This window comes from Somniosus microcephalus, chromosome 31 (genome assembly GCF_052327205.1).
Source record: "Somniosus microcephalus isolate GS21.2 chromosome 31, FLI_Smic_1.0, whole genome shotgun sequence".
In the NCBI taxonomy this organism is placed as follows: domain Eukaryota; kingdom Metazoa; phylum Chordata; class Chondrichthyes; order Squaliformes; family Somniosidae; genus Somniosus; species Somniosus microcephalus.
The window spans coordinates 6,915,509-6,935,054 of NC_141017.1; the positions used below are offsets into that span (position 1 = coordinate 6,915,509).

The following is a 19,546-nucleotide window of genomic DNA, read 5'->3' on the forward strand; positions in this document are numbered from 1 at the left end:
TTATCTCATCTAATATTTCATACTCCTGCTCCTTAACTATAATGTTTGCATCCTCCTTCTCTTTATTGAAGACAGATGCAAAGGGCTGGATTTTATCAATGGAGGCGAGTAGGAGGTGGGACTCCCACTTTTGGGGTTGTAGTCCCGCCTCCATCGAGTTGTGGCCAACCCACTTGATTTTCCCTTGATTGATCTTGTTGAGCCCGCTCGACGGGCTCAGCAGGCCAATTAAGGGCCACCCGGTGACATCACAGATTGACATTTCATCTGTCAAGAGCTTTTGACAGATGAAATATCAGCGTGTGACAGCTCTTTGAAGCTGTCAAACACTGACAATCTGTACTCTAAGTTAATTCCTTCCTCTCAGGCTGATTTAGAGATCTCTCCAGAACAGAAAGCAGAGGCTGCAGATTTTGACAGCTCGCGGCCATTCTGCTTCCTGTGCCAGTGAGATGAGGGACTCCCGAGACCTGAAGGAAGGAAGCCTGCATTAGTAAGTAAAAGTAAGTAAAATTTATTTAAACACTTAACGCACACCAAACACACTTATCTCTGCACTCATGAATCCATCACTCACCTGAACACCAGACATCTCGAACCCTCCAAGTCCTTCAGCCCGACGGTCCGCCTTGCTAACTTGGTGTGGTTTGGAGCCGTCGGGCAGCCCACACTTCAGGGATAAAAATAGGGATTAGGCTAAAAACTGCCTGTTAACAGGCAATTAATTGGCACTAATCACCTTCCCGCCTCGGGGAGGCGGCTCCCAGCACAGGTCGGGTACCCGCCTCCTGGGAAACAGGCATGGAGGCGGGTTGGGGGCGGGATAGGTTCGTGCCCCCCGATTTCATGATTTTAACACCCCACACGCCTCCATTCCTGCCTCCACGGCCCTGGGAAATTCTAGCCCAAACTATTCATTAAGAACCAAACCCACGTCTTCCGCATCAGCACACAAGTTACCTTTTTGGTCTCTAATAGGCCCTACTCTTTCTTTAGTTATCCTCTTGCTCGATGTATTTATAAAACATCTTTGGGCTTTCCTTGATTTTACTTGCCAATATTATTTACGCCCTCTCTTTGCTTTCCTAATTTGCTTTTCAATTCCACCCCTGCACTTCCTATACTCCTCTAGGCTTTCTGCAGTATTTAGCTCTCAGTATCTGACATAAGCTTTCCTTTTTTTGCCTTATCCTACCCTGTATACCCCTTGACATCCAGAGGGCTCTAGATTTGGGAGTCCCAACCTTTTTCTTTGAGGGAACGTATTTGCTTTGAACCCTCACTATCTCCTCCTTGAATGCCTCCCACTGCTCTGACACTATTTTACCTTCAAGTAGCTGTTTCCAGTCCACTTTTGCTAAATCACATCTCAGTTTAGTAAAATTGGCCTTTTCCCAATTGAGAACTTTTACTCCTAGTCTATCTTAGCCCTTTTCCATAAATACGCTAAATGTAACTGAATTTTGATCACTACCACCAAAATGGTCTTCCACCTGCCCTGCCTCATTCCCCAAAACCAAGTCGAGAACCATGCCCTCCTTGTTGGGCTTGCTATGTACTGGTTAAAAAAGGTCTCCTGAATGCATTTTAAGAATTCTGCATCCTCTATACCTTTTACACTAATTCTATCCCAGTTAATATTGGGGTAGTTGAAATCCCCGACTATTACTGCACTATTATTTTTGCACTTCTCAGAAATGTATCGACATATTTGCTCTTCTATCTCCCTCTGACTATTTGGGGTCTATAGTACACTCCCAGCAGTGTGATTGGCACTTTTTTGTTCTTCAGTTCAACCCATACGGCCTCATTTGATGATCCTTCTAACATATCATCGCTCCTCACAGCTGTAATTGTTTCTTTAACCAATATTATGACACCCCTCCTTTTTTTACCCCTCTCTCTATCTCGTTTGAAAATCCTGTAAGCAGGAATGTTGAGCTGCCATTCCTGCCCTTCTTTCAGCCATGTCTCAGTAATAGCTATGATATCATACTTCCACATGTCTATCTGTGCCCTCAGCTCATCTGCCTTATTCCCTATATTCCATGCATTGAAGTATATACCATTAAGCACTGCCGAACTCTTCTGGTGTCTATTTTCTAGCCTTTGTTTCCTCTGCCTTCCAAGCTCACTTTCTAGTTTTCTGCCTTAAATTCCAGCTTTGCTTCTCTCCCTTCTGAATCTACTCTCAGGTTCCCATCCCCCTGCCAAGCTAATTTAAACCCTCCCCAACAGCACTAGCAAACCCACCCCCCACCGTCTGTGAGGTTATTGGTCCCGGTCCTCTTGAGATGCACCCCATCCGGCTTTTACAGGTCCCATGTCCCCCAGAACTGGTCCCAATGCTTCAGGAATCTAAAGCCCTCCCTCCTGCACCATCTCTCCAATCACGCATTCATCTGCTCTATCATCCTATTTCTGCACTCACTAGCGCGTGGCACTGGGAGTAATCCAGAGATTACTACATTTGAGGTTCTACTTATTAATTACTTTACTAGCTCCCTAAAATCTGCCTGCAGGACCTCATCCCTCTTTCTACGTATGTCATTGGCACCAATATGGACCATGACATCTGGCTGTTCACCCTCCCCACCTCAGAATGTCCTACAGCTGCTCAGTGACATCCTTGACACTGGCACCAGGGAGGCAACATACTATCGTGGAGTCATGGGTGTGGCAGAATAAAGAACTGTCTGTTCCCCTAACTATTGAATCCCCTATCACTATTGCTTATCTGAACTTCCTCCTCCTCCCCTACACAGCTGAGCCACCCATAGTGCCGTGGCCTTGGCTCTGGTTGTACTCCCCAGGGAAACCAGCTTCCTCACCAGTATTCAGATCTGAAGATGAAGATGAGAGCAAGATGCACTCAGAGGGCTCCTGCACTACTTGTCCTCCTTGTCTGTCTGGCAGTCACCCATTCCCTCTCTGTCTACAAACTCTTAAGCTGCAGGGTCACTACCTCATGAAACGTGCTATCAACGTTGCTCTCAGCCTCACGACGCACTGCAATGACGCCCGCCACTGCTCGAGCTCTGAAACCCAGAGCTCCAGCTCCTCCAGCTGACAACACATCCTGGAAACGTGGTTGTCCAGGACACAAGAAGAATTCCCACGTGGCACAGGATGTGCATTCGACAGGACTGAGGTGCCCTGCATTCCTCTATTTAATGGACAACCAACTAAACTTCTTATTTTAACCCATTGCCCTAAATTAGAGAGCAAAAGGAAAATTATTTACTCATGTTTAACAAGAACCACTGAGATACTAAACACAAAGGCCTAGAAATTCAGTTGCGTGCGCCAGCCGTTAGCGCCTTAGGAGGAGTAGATCTCGAGCGCTAGGCACTTAGCGGCCGGGCGCAGGGCGATCTGCGCCTACGCCCAACTTCAGTAGACATTTAGCGCCGGCGCAAAGTGTGCTGAGCGCGCGCAGATTATGACGTCATTTCCTCGTGCAACGCCCTTTGTGCGCCCCAATCCGGAACTTCAGTCGCACCCGCCCAATGTGGGCGTGGCGCTCCTAAGAACTGTGAACTGGAATGCAGCAGAGGCCATGCGGGCCTCGGGGAGCGCTAATTAAAGGGCACTTACCCTGAACTATAAAGGCCAGCCATTTTGCAGCAATCACTCTTGTGCAACGGATTTCTGGACAGAGACCAAGGAAGAGAGCTTACTGCTTTGGCCCAACATAGGAGAGGTATTTTTGGCTTCAGGCCAGAGCTTGGCAATTCGCCTTCATTGTGAGGTCATTGTTTGCCAGTATATTATGGGGGCTGCATGGGGTGCCAACCCTCAGTTTCAGCATTATGTGCGAAGGGCTCGCAGACGCTGTGTGAGAGGGGCAGCCCTGGCTAGACGCAGAGGGGGCAACAGGCGTCGGCAACCTAGGCCTTACCCACTCAGGAAATACCACCAGCAGGTGTCCTATCTCACCATGCCTGCCGCGCAGTGTGTTAGGAGGCTGCGCTTCAGAAGGGAGGTGGTTGCAGAGATCTGCCAGCTGCTTCACAGAGATCTGCGTCCACAGCTGAGGTGCAGGACGCCTCTGTCAGTGGAAGTGAAGGTCATGGTGGCTCTGAACTTCTATGCAGGCGGCTCCTTCCAAGCCGCTGTTGGGGACATTGCTAACATATCCCAGTTCGCCGTGCATTGCTGCATCCGCCAGGTGACCAATGCCCTTTTCAGAAGGAGACACCAATTCATCTCCTTCCCCATGACCCTGGAGAAGCAGCAGCAGCGTGCAGTGGGATTTGCGAGAACAGCGGGCTTCCCCATGGTGCAGGGCGCCATTGACTGCACGCATGTGGCTTTGCGGGCACCTATCCACAATGCCGAGGATTACCGCAACCGGAAGGGCTACCATTCCCTCAATGTACAGCTGGTGTGTGACCACAGGCAGCGCATCCTAGCTATCAATGCCCGCTTTCCAGGCAGCAGCCACGATGCATTTATCCTGCGACAGACTACTGTGGCTGACATGTTCCAGGCACAGCCTCCCCCAAGAGGATGGCTTATCGGGGACAAAGGCTATCCTTTGTGTACCTGGCTCATGACCCCGCTCCGTGCGCCCAGGACCCCTGCTGAGGAGGCATACAACGAAAGCCATCAAGCCACTAGGAACATCATAGAACAAACGATTGGCGTCCTCAAGCAACGGTTCCGCTGCCTGGATCGTTCCGGAGGATCTCTGCAGTATTCGCCGGAGAGAGTCTCCCAGGTCGTGGTCGTCTGCTGCATGCTGCACAACCTGGCTATCCGCAGGACTCAGGCACTGCCACCTCATGCTGGAGCACCACCTCAGGAGGAGGAGCAGGAGGAGCATGAGGAGGAGGAGGAGGAGGAGGAGTACCAGCCCAGGAGGGAGGCACAAGGTCCAAGGGCCGCCCGTCGGTGGCTTATTGAACGTCACTTCTAGGCCCCCTGTCAGGGAATGGCTTGTGGCAATGAAGGGACCTGAATGCAGCCGCTCCGCAAGCCCTCAGCCGGTTAAGGCAACAACCACTTCAAACATCAAACATGGACAAGCTGAATAAATAAAATGCTTTATTGAACAAACTCAGGGCCCTGCCCACATGAAACCCAAAAACAGACAACACACCCAAAAAACTGTCAGACACATGACTCACTCCCACAACCTGGGGAGGAATAACAAAACATTTCCACAAAAATGGCCTTCATCCTCGGCCTTACAAAAACAACCATCCCCATAAACAAAACAACCACCCCCATATAAAAACACATTTGCCCACACCCTCTACTTTGTGGCCCGCGAGGGCGATTCCTTGACCAGCCTTTTGCGGCCCCTGGCCGCCCTGCTGCTCCTCCTCAAAGTGTGCCCAGTGGCTGCTGCAAGGCTGGGGGAAGGCTCCTGAGGGGCACATGGCGTGACGGGAGATGCCCTTGGGGGTCGGCCTAGACGAGCTCTGGCCCTCGAGGGGCCGGCTGGTGACTGCTGCAGCTGTGGCTGGGCAGCAGCAGTCTCTCCAGCAGCTCGTCGCAGCTCCACTGGGGGAGTGGCAGTGGCGGCTGCAGGAATGGGGGCAAGCTGGCTGATGGCAGGTGCTCGCTGCTCGCCTGAGACACTGGCACTCGCCCGGGCCAGCACTGCAGCATGCGCAGCAATCTGCTGAAGGACAGACCGCTGTGCTGCTGCAGCGCGGCGGGTGCCCTGGCGATGCCTGGCTGACACAGCGAGTGTGGCAGCAGTGAGTGCCCGTACTGCCCTGGTCTGTGCCCGCATCAGACCAGCCAGTGACTGCACGGCACCACTGATCACCTGGCGACTCGCGGACTGTTCTGCCCCGAATTCGGCCCGACTCGCGGCCTGTGCTGCTTCGAATTGCTCAGAACTCCTGGCCTGTGAGGCGCCGAAATCGGCCACACTATGAGCCAGGGACTCGATGGCCTCAGGCAACCGTGCCACAACCCCCATGAACTCGGTGTGCCGGCGATCCGAGTCCATGGACATTTGATCAAGGAGGCGCACCTCCTTGGCGAGGACCGTCTCCGGACTGGAGGCCGGACTCTCCCTCTGGGGAGAAGGCCGCCGAGCTGGCCAACCCTTCCCGCGTTGCTGGATGCCACTGGGCCCAGCAACTACACTCCCCTGCGACCCTTCCCCCCTCTGGGAAGAAGGCCGCCGAGCTGGCCGACCCTTCCCACGTTGCTGCACGCCACTGGGCACAGGAGCTACACTCCCCTGCGACACTTCCCCCTGGCTGTTCTCCAGGGAAGACGTGTCCCCTCCATTGGCATCCCCTGGCGCGGCTGAGGGTTCCCCTGATGGGCCGCCTTGCTCTTCCTCTTCTTCCTCCTCCTCCTCCTCTTCCGAGGGGCTGTCACTGGCAGCTTCAGGGACCTCCTCCTCACCATCTGAAAGCAGGAAGGCACAAGAGTAGCTTTAGAGTGAGGAGAGGGCGTCAGCGAGGGAGGCATGAGTGGTGGCATTCAGCGCATTGGTCGGACAGTGGCAAAGGATGTAGATCTGAAGCGCAAGTGGGACGAGAGAGGTCCAAAAGGTGATGTCCTTACCATTGGTGCCCAGAATAGGGTCGGCATCTCCAGATGCAACGGGGCCAATCACCCGGGCACCCATGAGGCTACCCACGCGCTCTTCAAGGTCACTGAGCTGCTGGATCTGGGAACCGCCTCCCCCGGTCACAGTCCGGCTCTTCTGATTGCGTGCCAGCTTGGCCTGCAAGAGAAACGACGGCCTCTAAGTACAGTGTGGTGCCCAGATCTTGTGTGCACTGCCTCCCATGGTCGAATAGCTTGGCCAGTGTGGTGCCGTGATCTTGTGTGCACTGCCTCCCATGGTCGAATAGCTTGGCCAGTGTGGTGCCGTGATCTTGTGTGCACTGCCTCCCATGGTCGGATAGCTTGGCCAGTGTGGTGCCCTGATCTTGTGTGCACTGCCTCCCATGTTCGAATAACTTGGCCAGTGTGGTGCCCTGATCTTGTGTGCACTGCCTCCCATGGTCGAATAGCTTGGCCAGTGTGTAAAGTGCAGAATGTGCAATTGATGTTCATGCCAGTCCCATAGCTGCTGGATGAGGGCTGGCCATTAGGGCTTTTAGGTCCCTTTGCCCATAATGTGAGGTGCACATGCAAGGATGAGGAGGACACTGGAAAGGGGACTCACCCTGACAATCCTTGTGAGGTCATTGAACTTTTTCCGGCATTGGACACCAGTCCTGGGGACCTCGCTGTTGGATGTGGCCCTGTGGGCGACCTCCCTCCAGGCTTTCCTGTAGACGCTGGTGGCAGGCTTCTTGCCACTGTCCGGGAACAAGAGCTTGCGTCTCCTCTCCAAAGCCCTAACCAGCACCCTCAAATCATGGCCAGTGAAGCGCTGCGCTCGTTCACGGGCCTTCTGCATCTTTCCCGGCGCTATTTCTGTTCAGCAGCAGTGTTTAGGCCTAGCTGGGGGGCTGCAGTGTCCAGGGCGTGGCAGCAGACGAACTCGACCCTTCCCCCTTTAAGAGCTGGCCGGCGCCAGGGTGTCTGCTGTCAATCAAGAAATGACCGCACCTGCGCTGCGCCCGGCCTCGGCGGTTTAGTTCAGCACCGCTGGCTTTGCGCCTAAAGATAGTTGTGTAATGCCAGTTTTAGCGCTCGAGCAAACTCTTAGGGTGAAGCTACTGAATATCGGCGAAGTGGCCTCTCGACTTTGCGCCGGGCGCAAACTTTACCGGCCGCCCGACTTTTCCGCCCCAAAAGTGGCTATACTGAATTTCTAGGCCAAAGAACCTAAATATTAGATATCTACTTAGTTTAAAGTCCTCAGGTTCTGTGGCTCCACTCCACCTTTTGAGATTCCTCTGAAGTTTGTGGTGTCTGTAACCCATTATACTGCACAGGGGAACTAAACAGCACCTGAAATAATTCTCTTTCTTGGTACACTTAGTGTACCCAATAGCAGTCCAGGGAGCTGAAGGCCACTTTCATTCATGGGGTCCTACCGACAGTAAATATCTACAAACCCAAAGAGATCAGTATAAAAGCCTTTGGTCTGAGAGTATGTTTAGGGCAGGAATTCCTGACAGACCCCTCAATGTCCTCAGTTCAGGGCATTGCCATTTAAACCCATCATTTAAAAGCAGGAGTGCTAAAATGTCTTGGTGTGCATCGGACACAATCTATAGTTGTGGTTTTTCAGAGGAACATTGAAAGCGCAGCAAGAGGAACTGTGTGAGAGAAAAAGTTCCACTTTTCTAACTGCCTCTCACACGTTCTTCAAAGACAAGAAGCTGATAACATGGAGCTAGACGACGATTATCAAAATATCGCTGATCTTTTTCCTGATCAACTAAGAGGAGGCAGAGGAAAACAGGAAGAGTTGAAGCCAGGTACACATCAGTGATCTGATCTTTATTGTAAAGTTTATTCAGTTTGAGTTAATTAGCTTGAATTCATTAATACCTTCAGATCAATTAACAACAGCGAAAAAATCATATTTTGTTGGTTCAGAGAACGTGTTGTCAGGAAATTCCACTACTTCAGAAAACTGATGGGTTTTAGGTCTGAACAGTGAAATAAAGCAGTGGGGTCAGAAACCCCCTGTGACCATCCCTTTAACTGATGGTGTTGTTAACACACAGTGAAATAAAGCAGTGGGGTCAGAAACCCCCCGTGACCATCCCTTTAACTGATGGTGTTGTTGGCTCACACTGAAATCTGTGAGGAAGGTGATGATGTAAAGATGCTGGATGAGGGATGGTGAAATGTTGAAGAAATGATGAGGACAGAGGGGTGAGATGAACAAATGGTCTTTATTCCTTGTAACCTGCAGATTACCTGAGTAAATGATATTTTGTGCCTGTTGTTTGTAACTGTCCATAACTTGCGTCACTTCAGTTTCCTGCCCAGTTTTGATCTCTAACCTGCTGTTGATGAATGTTCTTGAATTGAAGAAATGTGTGTTCGAGAGGCCCAATGGTGCAAAGTTTCAAACATTCCAGTGTTGACAACAACACTCGGCTCCTCTGCCTCTTCTCCAGGTCCAAATGAGAAAAGGTTTGGAGCCTTTTTCACAAGACAGTTCTGTTGTGTATGTACCTTTAAGGGAATAACTGGTCTCAGACTGCAGTACCGGCAGTGACCACCCCTGTATAAAAGGCCCTAGCAGGCTTCTGTAGTTTCAGTTTCCAGGTTGTCTCCATTCAGTAAAGACTTGTTATAATCAACTCCTGCAGTCCGTGTCTCAATTATACACGGACATAATACTGGCGACGAGTAAGAAACGAACTTACCTACAACTTGGCAGCACCTCAGACGACGTTATTGAAGGTCGAAGCCAGAAGAAAAAAAAAAGAATCCAAAGAAACTCGAGAAACGGGCGTCGACCGTGGGCAACCGCCCTCCAAATCATCGAATTGAAAAGTGCAGGAGAGACTGTCGAGAGCCAGGCTTGGTTCTCCAGTCTGTGGTTTCCCAGCTAATCGGGCTGGTGGCAGGTAGTGCACTGATCCTTCCTGGGCTGCGGCGGGCTAAAGCTCGATCGGGTGGCTCTGCTTCGAAGCCGGGCAGCGTTCGGACCTAAGAAGAGGGAGGGAAGTGTCCCAGAGGGTCCGCTCCACGACGGGAACGGTTCTTCAATTAACGGAGCAAATATTGAAGCGCGATAGAAAAATAAAAATACCGCGGAGAGCGGCGTGGCAGCAGCGATCGGGGAGGCGCGAAGACCATAGGGCGTCGCCATTACAGGATAGTAAAATAAATATAATCGCCAGCAACAGCGTTGGCAGCAGCGGCAGTGGCGGGAAAGCGCGGGAGGCGCCATCTTAACTCGGCGGGGAAGAAGGAAAAGTGCGGGAGGCGCAATTTTGATCCATCGGGGATGAAGGCAAAGCGCGGGAGGCACCATCTTAGATTTTCAAGATGCCAAAGACTGGCGATATCACAGCCTTCGATAATGCAATAGAAGACTGGACCACGTATGTGGAAAGAGTCGAGGTATATTGCGAGGCAAACGAAATAGCCGATGAGAAAAAGGCATCGGTATTGCTAAATTTAATGGGCGCAAGAACGTACGGCCTATTGCGGGACCTGATTACTCCAACCAAACCGAAGGCGAAGAGTTTTAACGAAATTGTTGCTATCCTACAGAAACACCTAAATCCTACACCGCTGCTGATAGCAGAAAGATTTAAATTCCACAGGAGAAATCAGCATTAAAATGAGAGCAATGCTGATTACCTTACGGAACTACGCAAGCTATCAAAGCACTGCCAGTTCGGAGCAGGACTGGCAGATACCTTACGGGACAAATTTGTCTGTGGACTCCTGAGTGAAGGAACCCAGAAGAGGTTACTCTCAGAGAAAGAGCTGACGCTAGATAAGGCTTTCAGCGTGGCAGTATCGTATGAAGCAGCAGCAAGGGGAGCTGCGGAAATACAACAAAAGCCACAGGAATACGGCACCCATGAAATGACACGGGGATTTGCAAAATTTTATCGCTGCGGCAGAACAAACCATGACCAGAAGGACTGCTGGTCCAAGGACAAAATATGCAGGCAATGCGGAAAGATGGGACACATTGCACGAGTTTGCAGGTCTGGGAAGAAGACCAACGACAACAAAAAGGCTACTAAGGAACCGTACAGGAAAGTACAAAAGATGACGGACAGTAGTTCTGAAGACCAGATGAGCGATAGTGAATCCGGGAACAAGAGACTAAGCTGTCTCAAACTTCACAATGTAATCGCAAAAGAGGATCACTGAACCATTTGGGTCACCCTCACGATAGCAGGGTCCCAAGTCAAAATGGAATTGGATACAGGATCAGCTCTAACCATCATGAATCGACGAGACTACAAGAGGGTTTTCTCACACATACCCTTGAGAGAGACATCCATTGTCTTGAGGGCATATACGGGGCAAAAAGTATACCCCAGAGGAAAAATAAGGGTGCCTGTCGAATACAACAGCAAGAAAATACGGAAATTGTATTTCTACATTCTGTAAGATGGTGGACCACCGTTATTGGGACGTGAATGGATCAGAAAGATAAGTTTAGACTGGCACTCCATTCAGGCACTGACGGTGGCTGGTAAAAAGGATGACGACGTCACTCCTGGACGATTGTCAACAATCTTAGCTGACGCCAAAGAGGTATTTCAACAAGAACTGGGCACTCTTAAAGGCGTAACCGCCTCGATAAAAATAGAGGAGAATGCAATTCCCAAGTTTTTCAAAGCAAGACCGGTACCATATGCAATTCGCCCAGCCGTCGAGGCAGAGCTGGAGAATCTGGAGAATGCAGGCGTGTTATCTAAGGTAGACTGGAGCGAGTGGGCGACACCCATCGTTCCTGTCATGAAGAAAACGTTAAACAATAAGTCTGAGGAGTCAAGGAAGGTTCGCATCTGGGGGGATTTCAAGGTGACAGTGAACCCAGTGCTTCACACAGTACAATATCCTCTTCCAAGGATAGAAGATATCTTTGCCTCACTATCTGGAGAGAAGCGTTTTACAAAAATTGACCTAGCACAAGCATATTTGCAGATGGAGGTTGAAGAATCCTCTAGGAAGTATCTCACGATAAACAGTCACAAAGTCTTTACCAGTATAATCCACTGGTATTCGGAGTAGCATCAGCTCCGGCGATATGGCAAAGAGCAATGGAACAAGTCCTGCAAGGGATTCCGGGGACTCAGTGTTACTTGGACGACATCCTAGTGATAGGTGAAGATGACAGTGAACACCTTGCCAACCTAGAGCAGGTGCTCACTAGACTACGTGAACATGGGCTACGAGCCAATCGCCCCAAGTGCGAGTTTTTTAAGAAACAGATATCGTACTGTGGCCACGTGATTGATGAAGAGGGGTTGCATAAGTCCCCTGACAAAATTGAAGCGGTAGTTAAGGCTCCAGCGCCTGAAAATGTGTCGCAACTGAGGTCATTCCTCGGATTGGTGAATTACTACCATAAGTTTTTGCAGAATTTGTCCACAATTCTGCATCCACTGAACGCCCTACTACGAACGGGAGTAGCATGGAAATGGAGCGATGAATGTAAGCGGGCCTTTCAGAAGCGTAAGGACCTAATCACTTCAAGAGAAGTATTGGCCCACTACAACCCATCACTACCGATAAGACTGGCGTGTGATGCGTCTCCCTACGGCATTGGGGTGGTACTGTCACATAAATTCCTTGATGGTTCAGAGAGGCAGCTACCTTTGCGTCACGCTCGTTTACCTCAGCCGAGCGTAAATACGCCCAGATTGACAGAGAGGCCCTCAGCCTGGTGTGGGGGGGGGGTGAAGAAGTTCAATCACTACCTGCACGGTCAGAAATTTACTCTACTAACTGATCATCAACCTCTCGTCTCCATTTTCAACCCTCAGAAGGACGTACCGATAATGACGGCACAACGGCTACGGAGGTGGTCCCTTTTCCTAGGGGCACACCAATATGACATCGAGTACAAAGGAACTAAACAGCATGGGAATGCTGATGGATTGTCGCGCCTACCGTTGCCGACGGTGGAAGAAGAACTGGCAGTGGATCCAGTGGAGTTATTCCACTCGACTATCGTCGAATGTCTCCCTGTGGCGAATGCAAACATAGAAAAGGAAACACGAAATGACCCGACACTCTCCTGGGTCTATGATTTAACGGTGAAGGGATGGCCAGCACATGGCGAACCACTGCTGCCAGCATTCTCGCCAAGAAGAGAACAGCTGTCAGTGTGCAGAGGAACTTTGATGTGTGGATCCAGAGTAGTAATTCCACCCAAATTGAAGGATAGAGTGCTCAATGAGCTTCACGAGTGTCATCTGGGAGGGGTAAAAATGAAGAACTTAGCCAGAGCGTTTGTGTGGTGGCCGGGAATCGATAGAGAAATCGAAGAGATGACCAAGAGCTGTACAGGATGCCAGAAGGTCCAAAATGCCCCACCACAAGCCCCTCTACATCCATGGGAGTGGCCCTCATCTCCATGGCAAAGGGTGCACATTGATTTTGCTGGTCCCTTTATGGACTCGATGTTTTTAATTGTGGTGGATGCACATTCAAAGTGGCCAGAGGTAATAAAAATGTCCTCAACCACCACAGGAAAAACTATCACAGTCTTACGAACCATATTCGCCAGGAATGGGCTGCCTGAACAGATTTGCTCTGACAATGGACCACAGTTTGTGTCTGAAGAGTTCCGGAGGTTCTTAAAGAACAATGGTGTTAAGCATTACACATCCGCCCCATATCAACCAGCCACTAATGGATTGGCCGAAAGGTTTGTTCAAACATTCAAGAAGGCTATCAAGGCAATGTGTAATGAAGATATACCCCTACAACACAAGGTGGATAACTTCTTGTTTGCCTACCGGAATGCGACACATGCGGTTACCAACCAAACTCCAGCCATGATGTTCTTCAATCGAAGACTGCGATACCACTTGGATTTGGTTAAGCCAAACGTCAGAAGAGATGTGGAGAACAGGCAGTTTCAGAATATGAATGAAAGGCCAACCAGGAGTTTTAAGATAGGTCAACCAGTTTTGGCCCGGGACTACCGCACCGAGAAATGGCAGCCAGGAACGATCTGCACACGGCAAGGACCTCTAATGTATACCGTGGACATTGGAGAGAGCATTGTAAGACGCCATGCTGACCAGATTCTAGAGTCACTGGAAAATGTCAACTCCACACCACGATCTGATACACCTGGCGATGAAACCGAAGTACCAATTGCATCTACCACAGAATCGGTGATATTGGAAGCAGACGAACCAAACAACGACATTGATCCCGACTCAACCTTGCCAGGAGAACCTGATATCCCAAAGAGGCGTTATCCAGACAGAATCAGGAAGCCTCCTCAAAGACTGAACTTATAATTGCTTAACTTCAACCAATGTATCTAGCAACCATAATTGTAATTGTAATTAGTTATTATTTAGTTGTTAAATGAATGTTATGTACTGTTTATCTAAAAGGGGAGGAATTGTTGTGTATGTACCTTTAAGGGAATAACTGGTCTCCGACTGCAGTACCGGCAGTGACCACCCCTGTATAAAAGGCCCTAGCAGGCTTCTGTAGTTTCAGTTTCCAGGTTGTCTCCGTTCAGTAAAGACTTGTTATAATCAACTCCTGCAGTCCGTGTCTCAATTATACACGGACATAATAAGTTCCCTCTAATCCTTTCAGTGATGACTTTCACTTACACTTTGCAGAACCTGGTGTCCGATCAGCAGAGCCTGTCGGAGGAAAACGGTCATCTCTGGTCATCTACATTCTCCTGGGTCTCTCCATCCTGCTGTCTGTAGTGATTCTTGGCACTGCAGTTATACTGTGTAAGTTTTGTGATATTTGAAACTATGGAACTTACTGTTGTGAATTCTTTAATGAGAGTTAACAAAGCTAATTCAGAGCTGTGCATCAATTAGCATGCATTAATAATGTAGGTATCGGGCCAGAATTTGCTGAAACAATAAATGTGTGAAAGACGCACGCCATTATTAATGTACAAATCGGCCGACATCTTGTGGCGAGGAAGAGATACCCTGAGAATTGCAAATCGCCACAAGTTGCTGGACGATTTGTGCCGCTCCACCGTTAGCCTCGCGAAAATGGTAACTCGCCCTTAACCTCCCCGTGAGTTTCCTGAAGTTGCTGCATTTGCACATTAATTGTCCATTAAACTCTGTTCAGAAAATTAAGTCCAGTAATTAACAACGTGATTATTGTTATTGAGTGCCAGTCAACCTCCCTGGCCCAGAAAGTGAACAATTAAACTGTGAAGTCTCATTCCTTCAGGTAGTGAATTGTTTTTGGAGATTTTACAAATGTTAAATTTAAAATTTAAACTTACTTTTCCTTCCTGTCTCTTTCTTCTCTCTCTCTCTCTTAATCCAATCTGTTGCTGGCATTGAATTCACCCTCTTCTCAGTCATTCCTAGTTCATTTCTCAATCCTTAAATCTCATTGGTTAAGGAGATGGACTGTTGGTCCCATCGTTCACTAAGGTCTCAGATGCCCCGTTGCCCTCGCCGCGCCGCTATGAGCTCGAACTTCCAGCAAGTTACGGCGCAAAAAACCTTTGAGCTGAAGGGGGCAGGAAAAATCTAACTAATGGCGCTGCCGCGAGATGCCTCACTCCAGCCAGATTTGGCCCAATATTAATTCAGTAGTGGGACTGGGGATCAGTAATAGTAAAGGTGGTCCTACTCGACAGTGTGGGGCAGGACACATAACAACACCTTTAGTAAATACAGGCTCACTGATCTAACAGCGAATTGGACACATCTTTAGACTCCTGGGGAGGGTTTGAAGCTCCTTACTGCATTAGAGAAAAGACACACACATATTAGGGGGACTTTTACCTCCGTCTGCCCGGCAGTAACTGGGCGGAATGGGAGTTAAAATCCAAGCGGTAAACTTCCTGTTCTTTCACTGGCCTGCCGACATCTTAATGCTGCTGTTTTCTTGGGCAGTTGAGGCTCTTGTTTGACTCAGACGGGAGCCTCATCAATAAATGTAATTCGGAGTCCTGTGATGTACAAAAGAACCCAAAGCTATTTTAATAGCTGACTGGACGGAGTCTGCGTTCAGTAGAGCTGTGACAGCAAGAAGCAGAGGCCACATGAGCCGCCTAGACTAATCTCACTGCTGCTCGCTCCCCGCACTCTTTAATCTTCCACTGTTTCAAGGAACTGTCTAATTGACTTTAAAAAGGATTTACGAGGGTGTAAATTCTGATCTGTGGGAATGTGGAGAACTGCAATGTGACTGGTGATTGTTATTAGTGTGGAGCCCAGATCCGCAGAATTTCCAGCCCTTTCAACTTCCCTGGGGAACTGTGCTCAATTGAGGGGCTGCCCCACTTAGACCTGCCCCGTTACATCGCACTGACTGGGGGCATGTCTGGAACTTTCCAGGACACGCCCAGGAATTCTGCCCATGGTGTCCCTGATAGACCCAGTGACAGGCACGCTGCTGAGAATGAGCGAGGGTCCAGTGTGTCCTGGAGAAGTTCCATGAATAATGAACACAGAGGTGATTGATCCTGAAAGGACATTCACAGAGTTTACCCTCTATTCCCTGAGGGGCTGGTCAGCAATTTCAAACACTTATCTTTGGATTTGGGCCTCTGGGCCCCATCATGAAGTTTAAGGGAGCCACTCCAACATCCACCTCCTCAGTGGGATGAACACCTCCATTGGGGAACTACAGCAGTCTGTGCCCACCTTGGATGTCCCAATGACCATATCCACAGGATTTGGGAAAGGGTCAAGGATACAGAAAAAAGCAGTGAGAAGTCCCACTCCGCTGTACTTCTGGCCCCTCAACAGGATCAATGGAAGCTTTGGGCTAAGGACTTCTATCTCCATTCCCTTGTGTGTTTTCCATGTTACTCCAGACCCAAGCCCATTACTTCTATCTCCATTTTTTTCTCTTGGCTCTTCTCTCCTGTCTACTCCCCTTCCTATCACCCAGTCATGTCACCTTTCATTGATCAAATCACAATACCTACTCCAACCCAGCCTACTCTCCTGGCACTGTGACACGTTTGTATCCCCTTTGGATAAGCCCACAGCTTTCCTCTGTGCCTCTCTCGAAGGGTCTATTGAGGAACCAGTCGCTGCCTCCTGACATGCAGCAACCTGGCTACCTCATCCTTCTCTTGCTTCACACATAGTGCACCCCCAGGGAAAACCTCGCCAACCAGATTCCCAGCCCAATTATAACAACAACAGCTTGTATTTATATAGCGCTTTTAACGTAGTAACATGTCCCAAGGCGCTTCACAAGTGTCATAAAACAAAATTTGACACCGAGCCACATAAGGACAGGTGACCTAAAGATTGGTCAAAGAGGTAGGTTTTAAGGAGCGTCTTAAAGGAAGAAGGAGAGGTAGAGAGGCGGAGAGTGTTAGGCAGGGAATTCCAGAGCTTAGCGCCTAGGCAGCTGAAGGCACGGCCACCAATGGTTTTGCGATTAAAATCAGGGATGCTGAAGAGGCCAGGATGAGAATTTTCAAATTGAGGCATTGCTTAACTGGGAGGCAATGTAGGTCAGTGAGCACAGGGGTGATGGGTGAACGGGACTTGGTGTGAGTTAGGAAAAGGGCAGCCGACATTGACCTCAAGTTTATGTCGGGTAGAACGCAGGAGGCCAGCCAGAAGTGCATTGGAATAGTCAAGTCTAGAGGTAACAAAGGAATGGATGAGGGTTTCAGCAGCAGATGAGCTGAGGCAGGGGCGCAGGCAGGCGATGTAATGGAGGTGGAAATAGGCGGTCTTGTTATGGTGTGGATATGTGGTTGGAAGGTGGTCGGAAGCTTTTTCAGGGTCAAATATGACACCAAGTTTGTTTCAGCCTGACATATGCTCGGGAGAGGAATGGTGTCAATGGCTAAGGAACGGAGTTTGTGGCGGGGACCGAAGTAAAAGACTTCGGTTTTCCCAATATTTAAATGAAGGAAATTTCTGGTCATTCAATACTGGATATCAGATAAGCAGTCTGATAATTTAGGGACAGTGGAGGTGTCGAGAGAAGTGCTGGTGAGGTAGAGCTGGATGTTGTCAGCGTACATGTGGAATCTGATTTGTTTTCAGATGATGTCGCTGAGGGGCAGCATGTAGATGAGAAATAGGAGGGGCCAAGGATCGATCCTTGGGGGACACCACAGGTAACGATGTGGGAGCAGGAAGAGAAGCCATTGCAAGTGATTCTCTGGCTACGATTAGATTGATAAGAATGGAGCCAGGCGAGTGCAGTCCCACCCAGCTCGACGATGGTGGAGAGGGGCTGGAGGAGGTTGGAGTGGTTCACTTTGGCAAAGGCTGCAGACAAGTCAAGAAGGACGAGGAGGGATAGTTTACCTTTGTCACAGTTACAACGGATGCCATTTGTGACCTTGATAAGAGCAGTTTCAGGACTGTGGCGGGGCGGAAACCTGATTGGAGGGATTCAAACATGGAGTTGTGGGAAAGATGGACACAGATTTGGGAGACGACAACACATTCAAGGACTATGGAGAGGAAAGGGAGTTTGGAGATGGGGCGGTAGTTTGCAAGGACTGAGGGGTCAAGGGTTGGTTTTTTGAGAGGAGGGGCGATGACAGCAGATTTGAAGTGTTCGTCAACAGCAAGGGCTTCAATTCCATCAATGTGCAGCTGCTGTGCGCACAAGGTTCCCGATGAGCTGCCACGGTGCTTTCATCCTGCAGTAGTCCAAGCTCTCTGACATCTTTGGAGCTGCAAGCAGACTTATGGCATGGCTGCTAGAAGACAAAGGTCACCCACTTTAAACTTGGCTGATGACACCCATTAGAAACCCATCAATGAAGCACAAGAGCAGTACAACAAAAGCCATATGACAACCTGATATGTCATTTATCAAGCAATTGGCATGCTCAAGATGCGCTCCAGGTGCCTGGACAGATCAGGAGGCGCCCTTCAATATGCACCAGCCAGGGTGTCCAGAATGATCGTGGTGTGCTGCGCTCTGCACATCATTGTGCAGGATAGGCACCACAGGATGAACAAGATGCTGAGCGCACACCGTGTACGGGCAGATCCGAGGAGGAAGAGGAGCAGGAGGAAGAGTAATACGGCAACCCCAATGCAGCACCAGCCACTCAGGTTGCTGCCCGGGTGCTAGGGATTCCCTCATAGCTGTAAGGTTCAGTTAGATGCCAGCACTGGACTGATGTAGCAATCACACTCAACAGCCACTCTCCTTGCTCCTCTCCGCAATCCCACTAAAGCAAAGCAGTCCTATAAACAACCAATCACCCATTGCACATCCATTGATCTCCAGCAATTCATGTCTTCCCATTCATCAACAAGCAACTGAAAAGATAAGTTGCCATTGTGGTAAACCACTAATCTGCCTGTACAGAACATGTCTGGGCATGCCTCAGCTGGCTCCGCCCCTGGCTCCACCCCTAAGCCCAGGTATAAAGGTGATTGACCTCCAGTCCCCCTGGCTTTAAGGACCGGTCTACCAGCAGAGGCATGCTCGTATTCTTTTGTTAATAAAAGCCTACTTGTTATAAGTTTAACTCTTAGTCTTCTGGAGTTATTGATGGCGCATCAGCCATGCAGCAAGCAAAAATGGGCAATACGGGAAAGCGGTGCAAAGTAATACATTATATGTGATTGTACTAAACATAGAAACATAGAAGATAGGAGCAGGAGTAGGCCATTTGGCCCCTTGAGCCCACTCCACCATTTAATGAGATCATGGCTGATCATCCAAATTCAGTACCCTGTCCCTGCTTTCTCCCCATATCCCTTGATCCCTTTAGCCTCAAGAAATATATCCAACTCCTTCTTGAATATATTTAATGAATTGGCCTCAAATGCCCTGTGTGGCAGAGAATTCCACAGGTTCACCACTCTCTGGGTGAAGAAATTCCTCCTGATCTCAGTCCTAAATGGCTTACCCCTTATTCATAGACTGTGGCCCCTGGTTCTGGACTCCCCTGCTATTGAGACCATCCTTCCTGCATCTAGTCTGTCTAGTCCTGTTAGAATTTTATAAGTTTCAATGAGATCCCCTCTCATTCTTCTAAACTCTAGCGCATATAAGC

The 19,546-nt window shown here is 49.4% G+C and overlaps 1 protein-coding gene across 1 annotated transcript in view; it reads left to right on the top strand.

Moving 5' to 3' along the window:
• Positions 1-19,546, top strand: part of LOC147097549 (uncharacterized) — a 156,395-nt gene that overhangs the window by 98,093 nt on the left and 38,756 nt on the right. The window contains exon 5 of the mRNA XM_085971401.1: positions 14,659-14,728. Within this exon, the coding sequence (XP_085827527.1) occupies positions 14,659-14,728 (70 nt within the window). The remainder of the gene's footprint in view (positions 1-14,658; positions 14,729-19,546) is intronic.